At 43.7% G+C, this 12068-nt stretch overlaps 1 protein-coding gene across 1 annotated transcript in view; it reads right to left on the bottom strand.

The window, feature by feature from the left end:
• SMPD3 (sphingomyelin phosphodiesterase 3) overlaps positions 1-12068 on the bottom strand; it is a 259804-nt gene that overhangs the window by 22474 nt on the left and 225262 nt on the right. The window contains exon 4 of the mRNA XM_040329110.1: positions 7689-7764. Coding sequence (XP_040185044.1) covers positions 7689-7764 — 76 coding nt within the window. The remainder of the gene's footprint in view (positions 1-7688; positions 7765-12068) is intronic.

The raw sequence follows: 12068 nt of genomic DNA, 5'->3' as shown, positions 1-12068 counted from the left end.
AAGTTTGAGCCAACATTTCGTCGGAAAAAAAAATCCATGGTTTTGTTGTCGGAATGTCTGATCGTCTGTATTTTAGCTAACAACCCTTTCTCAAAGACTTTCAATTAGACCTAAAAAAATTGAATAGACAATGCTTTTTCATTTGGCAGAGCAGCCATTCTAAAAAGAAATAATCTCCCAAAAATATTCTATGTTCTGCAATCCCAATAAAGTCAAAAGTTAAAGTAAAGGTAGTGGGCCAGATTCAGAGAAGAGATACGACGGCGTATCTCCTGATACGTCGTCGTATCTCTGAGGCCCTGTACACACGACCGAACATGTCCGCTGAAACTGGTCTGCGGACCAGTTTCAGCAGACATGTTCGGTCCTGTGTACGGCCGACCGGACAATTGTCCGGCAGATTGGACAGGTTTCCAGCGGACAAATGTTTCTTAGCATGCTACGAAACATGTCCGCTGGAAGCCTGTCCGTCGGACATGTTCCGTCGTCTGTACAGACTCACCGTACATGTCTGCTCGGCCGAAAGCCCTCGCATGCGTCGTAGTGATTCGACGCATGCGTGGAAGCATTGACCTTCCAGGACCGCGCACGCTGCCGCGTCATCGTCGCGGCGTGGCCACGTCATCGTCATGGCGACGGCGCGGCCACGTCACCACGTATGGTGTACGCGCGGATTTCTGTCTGATGGTGTGTACAACTATCAGACAGAAATCTTGAGCGGACATGTTTTCAGCGGACAGTCCGCTCGTCTGTACGGGGCCTGAGATACGATTGTCGTATCTATGCGACTGATTCATAGAATCAGTTACGCATAGATAGCCCTAAGATCCGACAGGTATAACTTGTGTTACACCGTCGGATCTTAGGCTGCAATTCTAGGCCGGCTAGGTGGCAAGGCCATTGCGGTCGGCGTAGAATATGCAAATGACTAGTTGCGGCGATTCACGAACGTCCGCGATGCCCGTCGATCTAAATTTACGTCGTTTCCGTAGCGATACGCGTCGTAAAGTTAAGGCTGCCTCCTAGGTGGTCTAAGCAATGTTAAGTATGGCCGTCGTTCCCGCGTCGATATTTTAAATTTCACGTCGTTTGCGTAAGTCGTCCGTGAATGACGCTGGACGCCATTTACGTTAACGTCAAACCAATGACGTCCTTGCGACGTCATTTAGCGCAATGCACGTCGGGTAATTTGACGGACGGAGCATGCGCAGTACGCTCGGCGTGGGAACGTGCCTAATTTAAATGGTGCCCGCCCCATTTAAATTAGGCGGGCTTGCGCCGAGCGGATTTACGTTACACCGCCGCAAGTTTACAGGTAAGTGCTTTGTGAATCAGGCACTTACGCTGTAAACCTGCGGTGGTGTAACGTAAATGGGATACGTTACGCCGCAACGTAATTCTTTCTGAATCTGGCCCAAAGTTGCCATCTGCGTTTTTTGCAACTATGCAGACTCCTTAGCACATAGGAAAATAATGGGGAATCAGGGTCCCAGATAAAAAGCATTACTTTCTTGGCTTAGTGGAATAAAACTTTCATCCGTGGAAGATTAACCCAGGAACAATTTTTACACATTAGTCCCTTGACTTTTGGGAATCGGTGCGGCGCCGCAAAGTCGGCCTCGCACTGATTTGGACGGTGCTGTTGCTGGCAATAGGCGGCAATTTGACAAGTCAAATCGGCCCGATGTGAACGGGGGTCTAAAACACATTGAAATTCATATACAATAATTCAACAATTCAAAAATTCATGCACAAAAATCATACATTTAAATTCATAGTACTGTGTTCATAAAAGAGTCCTGGCAGTGTGAGCACATCATCCGGCGTGTCTTCTGTGCCCCACCGCAGTGGTTCTTCCCCTGTTTATAGCGCCTGGCTGCAGCGGCTCTGGTATAGCAGCCATGAAGGGAGCTGGGCTCTGGTCTTCCATCATTGACTGCACACGGATTTAAGAGACACCCTTTTATCTACTTTTATTTTTGAGTACAACTTTGTCCTTTTTTTTATCTTAACAGTTAACGTGTTCACTACACTATTGTCGGCTTGGCGCCGCTTCTCTTCTCTTTTCTGTTCATAAAATGCTTTCTTTTAGACCCCTTTTACACTGAAGGCGCTTTTCAGGTGTTTTAGCGCTAAAAAGAGTGCATATAAAGCACCTGAATAGTGCCTCTCAAGCCTCCTCAGTGTTAAAGCCTGCGTGCTTTCACATTGGAACGGTGCTTTCACATTGGGGCGGTGCTTTCACATTGGAACGGTGCTTTCACATTGGAACAGTGCTTTCACATTGGGGCGGTGCTTTCACATTGGAACGGTGCTTACACATTGGAACGGTGCTTACACATTGGAATGGTGCTTTCACATTGGAACGGTGCTTACACATTGGAACGGTGCTTTCACATTGGGGCGGTGCTTTCACATTGGAACGGTGCTTTCACATTGGAACGGTGCTTTCACATTGGGGCGGTGCTTTCACATTGGAACGGTGCTTACACATTGGAACGGTGCTTTCACATTGGAACGGTGCTTTCACATTGGAACGGTGCTTTCACATTGGAACGGTGCTTTCACATTGGAACGGTGCTTTCACATTGGAACGGTGCTTTCACATTGGGGCGGTGCTTACACATTGGAACGGTGCTTTCACATTGGAACGGTGCTTACACATTGGAACGGTGCTTTCACATTGGAACGGTGCTTACACATTAGGGCGGTGCTTTCACATTGGGGTAGTGCTTTCACATTGGGGTAGTGCTTTCACATTGGAACGGTGCTTTAACATTGGGGCAGTGCTTTCACATTGGAACGGTGCTTTCACATTGGAACGGTGCTTTCACATTGGGGCGGTGCTTTCACATTAGGGCGGTGCTTTCACATTGGGGTAGTGCTTTCACATTGGGGTAGTGCTTTCACATTGGGGCGGTGCTTTCACATTGGAACGGTGCTTTCACATTGGGGCGGTGCTTTCACATTAGGGCGGTGCTTTCACATTGGGGTAGTGCTTTCACATTGGGGTAGTGCTTTCACATTGGGGCGGTGCTTTCACATTGGAACGGTGCTTTCACATTGGGGTGGTGCACTTGCAGGACCAAAAAAAAAAAGTCCTGTAAGCAGCAACTTTCGGGTGGTGCAGGAGCCCCATGGTTTTAACCCTTTCCTCGGACGCTAGCGGGGTTAAAAGCGCATCCATTAGCGGACAAAAGCATGACTATAACAACGGTAAAGTGCCGCGGCCACGCTAGCAGTGTGAAAGGGCACTTAATTATGGAAATATCGCACATAAAGTGCACAAATGAAGATTAAGGTGCTTTCAAATCTCTGTAAATCTTCATTCTTCTTTTATAGATAGAGTATTATGAATTAAAATTTATAATTTTTTGCATGAATTTCTAAAATATTGTATGTTCATTTCAATGTGTTTTAACGTCACATACATTAACTTTAGAGCAATGCCAATTTTATTAATTTATTTACTAAATAGAAAGTGAAATTTCACATATATTACAAACATTAAGCTTTTATTTGTGACTTTTTGCGAATGCTGAGGCATTTTTTTTATTTGTATAAATAGATTCCTAAGTGTACAATAAAGGATTAATGCATATACATTAGAGCTGCACGATTAATCGCGGAGAGAATTGCGATCTCGATTCTCCCCGCCCACGATCTCCCCGCGGGAAGACCCGTGATTCTTCTGTTTCACGGCCGGTTCCACGTAACCAGCGTGGAATGCAAATGGCGCCAATATCGGAACCGGCGTCAGCAGTCTGCGCCGCTGGATGGATGCCTGAGCTTCTCTTGCAGATCTGTACAACTGTAGTGTGTATCCATGCGCCACCCAGTGGTTGCCGGTGGTACTGCTTCTGATGTATTAATCTTTCTCACAGTTCTGTACAACTGTGTGTATCCATGCGCCACCCAATGGTTGCTGGCGGTACTGCTTCTGATGTATAAAAAAGAGACAAGTGATATGTCTATAATGTTAAAGACCATATAACTCCTATGAAAAAAGAAGAATCAAAGTTTGATTCTGCTTTTTTCATAGGAGTTATATGTTCTTTAACATAGACATATCACTGGTCTGTTTTTTATATATTCATATTTTCAGATAAATCACAGGTTTATTTATTTGGGGGGGGGGGGGGGTTCTGGCATTCAGTTTTTGAGAATCCTGATCTTTAGTCTAAACAAAAGAATCGTGATTCTCATTTTGACCAGAATCGTGCAGCTCTAGTATACATTCATATACATTCATTCATTGACCAATAAGGGGGATATGTATACATGGTAACAATCTGTAATGGGGTAATGTGTATATACAGTGGGGAAAATAATTGATTGAACCCTGCAGATTTTGTAGGTTTGCCCACTTACAAAGAAATGAAGGGTCTATAATTTTTATCATAGGCGTATTTTAAATCATAAACACAGAATATCAACCAAAAATCCAGAAAAATATGATACAAATGCTATGAATTAAGTTTAAGTTGCAGTTCAGTGAGTAAAATAAGTAATTGATCCCCAAGCAAAACATGACTTAGTACTTGGTGGAGAAACCCTTGTTGGCAGGCACAGAGGTAAGACGTTTCTTGTAGTTGGTGACCAGGTTTGCACACATCACGGGAAGGATTTTGGTCCACTCTTCTTTACAGAGCTTCTCTAAATCCTTAAGGTTTCTTGAATGTCGCTTGGCAACTCAAAGTTTCAGCTCCCTCCATAAATATTCTATAGGATTAAGGTCTGGAGACCGTCTAGGCCACTTCGTGACCTTAATATGCTTCTTCTTCTTAAGCCACTCCCTTGTTGCCTTGGTGGTATGTTTTGTGTCATTGCCATGCTGAAAGACCCATCCACGACCCACCTTCAGTGTTCTGGCTGAAGAAAGAAGGTTCTCATCCAAGATATTACAATACATGGACCCATCCATTGGCCCCTAATGCGGCAAAGCCAGTCTGTACCTTTAGCAGAGAAACAGCCCCAAAACATAATGGCCCGGATTCAGATACAATTGCGTATCTATCGGCAAGCGTAACGTATCTCAGATACGTTGCGCCGCCGTAACTTAGGGCGCAAGTTCCGTATTCAGAAAGAACCTGCGCCCTAAGTTAAGGCGGCGTAGCATATGTGGTCCGGCGTAAACCTGCGGAATTCAAATTCTCCATGCAGTGGGCGTGTTGTATGGCAATGAAGGCTGACCCCACGTAAATTACTTTTTTGGCTAACGGCGATTGCGCCGTCCGTGAATGTATCCCAGTGCGCATGTTCCAAATTAACCCGCAAAAAGCCAATGCTTTTGTCGTGAACGTAAATTACGCCCAGCCCTATTCGCGAACGACTTATGCAAATGTCGTAATCGACGGAAAATTAGACACTGGCCCGACGTCCATACTTAACATAGGATCTCATAGGCCTCATATAGCAGGGGTAACTTTACGTTGCAAAAAGCCTAACGTAAACGACGTAAAAAAATGCGACGGGCGGACGTACGTTTCTAAATCAGCGTATCTACCTAATTCGCATATTCCTCGCGTAAATCTACGGAAGCGCCACCTAGCGGCCAGCGTAAATATGCAGCCTAAGATACGATGGTGTAAGAGACTTACACCGGTCGGATCTTAGGGAAATCTATGCGTAACTGATTCTAAGAATCAGGCACATAGATACGACCCCGCCACTCAGAGTTACGACGACGTATCCGGAGATACGCTGTCGTAACTCGTATCTGAATGCAGGCCATAGTCTCCACCTCCGTGCTTGACTGTAGGGATGGTGTTCTTGTGGTCATAGGCAGCATTTATCTTCCTCCAAATTACCAAGTCATGTTTTGCTTGGGGATCAAATACTTATTTTACTCACTGAACTACAACTTAATTTATAGCATTTGTTTTAAGTGTTTCTTCTGGCTTTTTGGTTGATATTCTGTCTCTATCATTTAAAATACACCTATGATAAAAATATAGACCCTTCATTTCTTTGTAAGTGGGCTAGCTTACAAAATCTGCAGGGGATTAATAAATTATTTTCCCCACTGTACACTTAAACAGACCACTAATGCTGTACATACACACACTGCAATGCTCACCCAACTTTACCCTACTTTCAGTTAGAATTATGCTTGTGGTGGTGGCATCCATCTGACATCAGTTTGAGATTCTTTTTTAATCATTCAGAATTAATTGACTGGTGCATCAGCAGTTGACCTTCTTATGATCTGCATTTGACCTGTTTCAAGGCGGTTTCTGGTAGAAATGTATGGAAATGCAAAACTCACTTGAAGGGAAAAAAGCCTGTCCACACAAACTCTGAAGCCTCGTACACACGGCCGGTTTTCCCGACGGGAAAACTGCGAGGAGAGCTTTTGGCTGGGAATCCCGGCCACGTGTATCCTCCGACGGGAAAACTACCCAAAAAACGCCGGACAAAAAAAGAGAGCCCGCTGGGAAAACCGGCTGACTTTTGCCCAGCGTTTTTTGGCAGTTTCCCTATGGGAAAAACTGCGATGGAGCACACACACGCCCGGGATTCACGACCAAAGCTCCATCGCATGTTTCCTGTCGGGAAAACCTCTCGTGTGTAGGGGGAAAGACTGACCGAGCAGGTTCTCAGCTTTACCCTCGGGATTTCCGACGGGAAAAGCCTACATGTGTACGGGACAGCCCACGCTAGCCCACATGTGTATGGGGCATTAGGCCTAGTGAGGGGGGTTTGAAGGAATTTGGGGGCCCCAAGCAAAAGACCCCCCCCACCGCACGAAAAGCCTACGTTAACGCTTTACTAATTTTTTACACCCATGTTCTTACACCCCCCCCCCCCCCCGCCAGTCCCTATGTCTTTCTATTCTCACCTCCCCTTCTTCCCTGTAGACTGCCGCTGTAGAGTGGCCGAGCTCCTCTTCCTCCTGTCAGTCTGGTGTTCTATCATTATGGGTCCCCAGTCTCCTATCAGATAGTGCCCGGGCGGTACAGGAGATTCAGTTTCCTGTGTTCCCGGCCGGACTGAAAACTGTGCACTTCCTGTCAGTCCGGCCGGGAACAGGAAACTGAATCTCCTGTACCACGCGCAGTCAGGACTCAAGGAGGGAGGAAGAGGAGCTTGGCCACGCTACAGACTGGGAAGGGGAAGTTGGGGGCCCCAGGCTAGCTCGGGGCCCCAAGCAATTGTTTGTTTTGCCTGTCCTGTAGCGACGGGCCTGGGCCTAGTTTACCTTTGTGTTTGGTGGGCAGTAGAACCAGGCCGTTGAACTGGATTTTTACCACACCCCAACTGAAAAAATACTGGATTCTATTTCCTAAAAACATCATTCTCCAGCGTATGTCTCTCCTGCAGCCGGAGCACACGGATCAGCATCAGTACAGCATCCAGCAACCACATTGGGTATCTGAAGACATGGTGAGTGAAGTGGAAGATCAAGGATAGTGCAAAGTCTTCATCTAAAACAACTGACATCAGTAGCCACTGTTAGAGGACAGTTAAAAATTGGAATCCACTTGTGAGAGAGTGATACTTTTGGTATGGCCTTTGAGAGAAAAGGGAAACACAAATACAGGAACGTCTCATCTGTGGAGTCTCCGAGAGATATAAGATGCTGAAAGTAAGCAAAGCCTGCCAAGTACTAAAATTTGTACTTTGGGCAGAGATGGCTGTAGGAATGAATAGAGAATTCATTTACAGTATCAAGTCCAATGGCTTACCTGACAAAGCATGCAGGTGAGTGCAGGAGACATATCCCACAATTCTTTGGTCCTGAGGAGTGGTCCCCACCTGCACCTACAAAATTAGACACACAACCATTTACACATTTTATATTGCAGATAAATCAGTTTTCATTTCTTAAAGTAGATCTAAACCCTAAATGGGTGACCTTTATTGTGCTAAAGAACTGTGTATAAACAACGGCTATTTTCTTTATAAATTCTGTTTTTGCAAAGTTTTCATAATTTTTTAATGCTGATCTCCTCCAGTCACTTCCAGTCTACATGCACTTACTAGTGGCAGCTGCACATCATTGCACTGGATAGGGTACCTGATAGGGACAATGGTGGATCATGTCTGCACAATGTGTGTTGGCAAGACCACCTGTAGTCTTCATAAGGCCTATGTGTGAAAAGGTAACAATGAAAGGCCTCGGTTGGGAGGCAGTTGTCACCCTATACAAGGAATTGCCTGCACAGGGACCCTTATGGTAGGATCACCAGGTATTATTTTATTGAAAGCTGCAGATTAAAAAAAAAAAAAATGGAAAGACCTTTTAAATTGCATTAACATGTTACAGCTCTAGGTTTAGATCTACTTTTAAGCATTTATTAGCATTTATGTTAACTGTTTAAACAATCTGTGTGATATTGCTGTGCAGTTTGAAACCAATGAAATGTCCCACAAGGTTTGGAGGTGCACTTCACTCAGTTAAATATATTTTTGGTTCCAAACCCACTGGACTCCACAACTGAGAAAGGGCAAGTAACGTGCATAATACAGAGTATTTTGCACAATAAAGGATCTCTATGCCTTAACAATAAAATTATTTTAAAAATCCATAAGGGCCATTACAGATTTTTTTTAACAAATATTTCATTATAAGGGTATAGCAATCCTTTATTGTTCAAAATACTCAGTAGCATGCATTTTGCTTGCTTTTTCTTGGCTGTTCGGATCGCTCTGGAGCAGTGGTCTCCAAACTGTGGCCTGGGGGCTTTTTTCTTGTCTTTATCTGGCCCTTGGTGCACTATTGCTCCAACAAATATCAATGATGGGGCACCATTCCTCCCCATTTACACCATCAATGGGGCTCTATTCCTCCAACTGACAACAATGTTGAAGCACCATTCCTCCCATTGACATCATCGATGAGGAACTATTTCTACAGCTGATACCATTCCTCGCACTGACACCATAAATTGGACACTATTCTTCCATTTGACACAAATGATGGGCCACTATTCCTCCCTCTAAAATCAGTGATGGGACACAATTTACTGACACTGACCCCTGAGATATTTATACTCCCACTGGCCACAGACTGGCCACCTAGAACCTGAAGAGCAATAAACTGGCCCTTTGTTTGGAGACCCTTGCTCTAAAGCACCCAGTTGTTCTACATACTATACAATCAGCAATATCCAATGTCACTCAGTCAACCTCAGTCCTGTTATTACCAACAGGGTTTAGACCGATTTAAAGACAGCCCTGGTAAAGATCATTTGGGATGCCATTGGCGTATTTTGAAACCATGGTTAGCATTCTAAGTAAACAGTGATTGACGTGGTCCTTAGTGATAGCAACTAAAGACATAGTTGGTAAAAATACATTACCTGCATCTACAAAACATTGATCCTAAACATTGTTTATTATAAGTATTTTCTACTGATATTTTGAAAGCTCAAAACATATACATAGACCAGGTCCTAGAGTTCAGGAGACAATAGTAGGTGATAACATTTTAAATTGTAGCTCCTACTAGAGAGAGAACATCAGGCCCCGTACACACGGCCGAGGAACTCGACGTGCCAAACACATCGAGTTCCACGGCCAGTTCAGCCCTGAAGCCGCCGAGGAGCTCGGTGGGCCGAGAGCTCCCATAGAACAATGAGGAAATAGAGAACATGTTCTCTATTTCCTCGTCGAGCTCCTCGTCGGCTTCCTCAGCGAAATTGTACACACGGCCGGGTTTCTCGGCAGAATTCAGCCAGAAACTCGGTCGGAAGCTGAATTCTGCCTCAGAGTTATTGGATGATCAAATGGGGGCACTCTGTGCTACTAGTGGGTGGTTATCCCAGAAAACATCTAAAAAAACAATTATAGCCACAACTGCCATGAAAATTGTCCAGGATGCAAAGAAAAACGCACAAAAAACTTCAGGTGAAATACAGGACTCTCTGAAAACATGTGGTGTGGCTGTTTCAAGATGCACAATAAGGAGGCATTTGGAGAAAGATGGGCTGCATGGTCGAGTCACCAGAAGAAAGCCATTACTAAGCAAATGCCACAAAGTATCCTGCATACAATACACTAAACAGCACAGAGACAAGCCTCAATCTTCTGGCACAAAGTCATTTAGAGTGATGAGACCAAAATTTAGCTTTTTGGTCACAACCATATACACTACGTTTGAAGAGGAGTCAACAAGGCCTATGATGAAAGGTATAGAGGTGGATCGCTGATGTTTTGGGGATGTGAGCTTCAAAGGCACAAGAAATTTGAAATTTGGTCAAAATTGTCGGCAAGATAAATGCAGTATTTTATCAAAAAAATACTGGAGGAACATTTGCATTCATCGGCCAGAAAGCTGCGCCTAGGACATACTTGGACATTCCAACATGACAATGATCCAAAACATAAGGCCAAGTTGACCTGTCATTGGCTACAGCAGAATAAAATGAAGGTTCTGAAGTGGCCATCTCAGTCTCCTGACCTCAATATCATTGATCCACTCTCTGGGGAGATCTCAAAGTTCATGCAAGACAGCCCAATAATTTACAGGAACTGGAGGCTTTTTGCCAAGAGGAATGGGCAGCTTTACCATCTGAGAAGATAAAGAGCATCATCCACAAATACCACAAAAGACTTCAAGATGTTAAAGGGGGCAATACACAGTATTAACAACGGGGGTATGTAAACTTTTGATCAGAGTAATTTCTGTTGCCATTATGATTATAAAAGAGTAAACACAGTTAATTGATAATAAATGGCTTCAGCCAAACACTAACCATGAGTGAAAGATTTTTTTTTGTGTTATCATTCATATTCTCTGAAAAATGGCCAAGAAAATCAAAAATTCTGTCAGGGTATGTAAACTGCATGAGCATGATATCACTTCCGGTTTACTTGGCTGCCAATGCCGCCGATTTAAAAAAAATTACAGTACAGGCATACCCCACTTTTAAGTACACAACGGGACCAGAGCATGTATGTAAAACGAAAATGTACTTAAAGGGAAACAATACCCTTTTTCACTTCTAGGGTGTAGTGGGGGGTCAGGGACTGTAGTGGGGGTTTCAACAGCTGTAGTTGAGGTCTCAGGGGCTGTAGTGGGGGTGTCAAAGGCACACTGGAACAGGGCAGGCTATGCTCTCGGAGCTTCAGCTCCTTCTACTGCGGCTGCAAAATGTCCGTACAGTACTTGTAAGGCACTTTACATACACTCGCAGGTATGTCCTTACTCGCGAGTGTATGTAAAGTGAGTGTACTTAAAGCGGGGTATGCCTGTATTCAGTTTTGGAGATTTTGACGATCTGGAGGATTTGGGGTCTTTTAGACCCCCGATCTCTCCCGAATTTTCCATAAAGAGTACCTGTCACCACCTATTACTGTCACAAGGGATGAGGATTTTTTTTTTTTTAAAAGGACAATGTAAAAATAAAAATAATAAATAAATGTGTTCAAATCACACATGTGAGTTATTTTGCCGCGATTGTCAGAGTGAGAGCAATAATTCTAGCAAAACTTGCTCTTTAACTCCAACCTGGGGTAACCGTTACATTTTTTTAAGCTTTGCCTATGGAGATTTTTAGGTACAGTAGTTTGTCGCCATTTCACGAGTGTACATAGTTTCAAAGCATGACATGTTAGGTATCTATTTCCTTTCCGTAACATCATCTTTCACTCTAAAGTCTATACCAAAAAATTATGCTAACTTTAAGTTTTTTTTTTTGTTCATTTTTTCCCCAAAATATTGAAAGATTGCTGCGCGAATACCGTGCGACATAAAATATTGCAATGATCGCCATTTTATTCTCTATGGTTTTTGCTAAAAAAAATATATATATAATGTTTGGGGGTTCTAAGTAATTTTCTAGGAAAATATACGGATTTTAACTCGTAAACAACAAATATCAGAAATAAGCTTAGGCATGAAAGGAGAAGGATTTCAGGTATGAATACGTTAACACAGCTTGGACCAATGTAAGGCTGGCCATACAAGGGTCGTATTTCAAAATAATCTTCTTTTGAAAATCAGTAATTTTGTGCGTTTTGTGATCCGATGGTGCCACCATTGATTTTGAGATTCGATCAAGTAAGCCTTCAATTTCACCTCATGTTGCTACAGAAAATCGTTTTCGTGGCTGGGAATCTTC

Source organism: Rana temporaria, chromosome 11 (genome assembly GCF_905171775.1).
Source record: "Rana temporaria chromosome 11, aRanTem1.1, whole genome shotgun sequence".
In the NCBI taxonomy this organism is placed as follows: domain Eukaryota; kingdom Metazoa; phylum Chordata; class Amphibia; order Anura; family Ranidae; genus Rana; species Rana temporaria.
The sequence above is the reverse complement of the archived record's forward strand: the minus strand, read 5'-3'. Positions and strand labels throughout refer to the sequence as shown.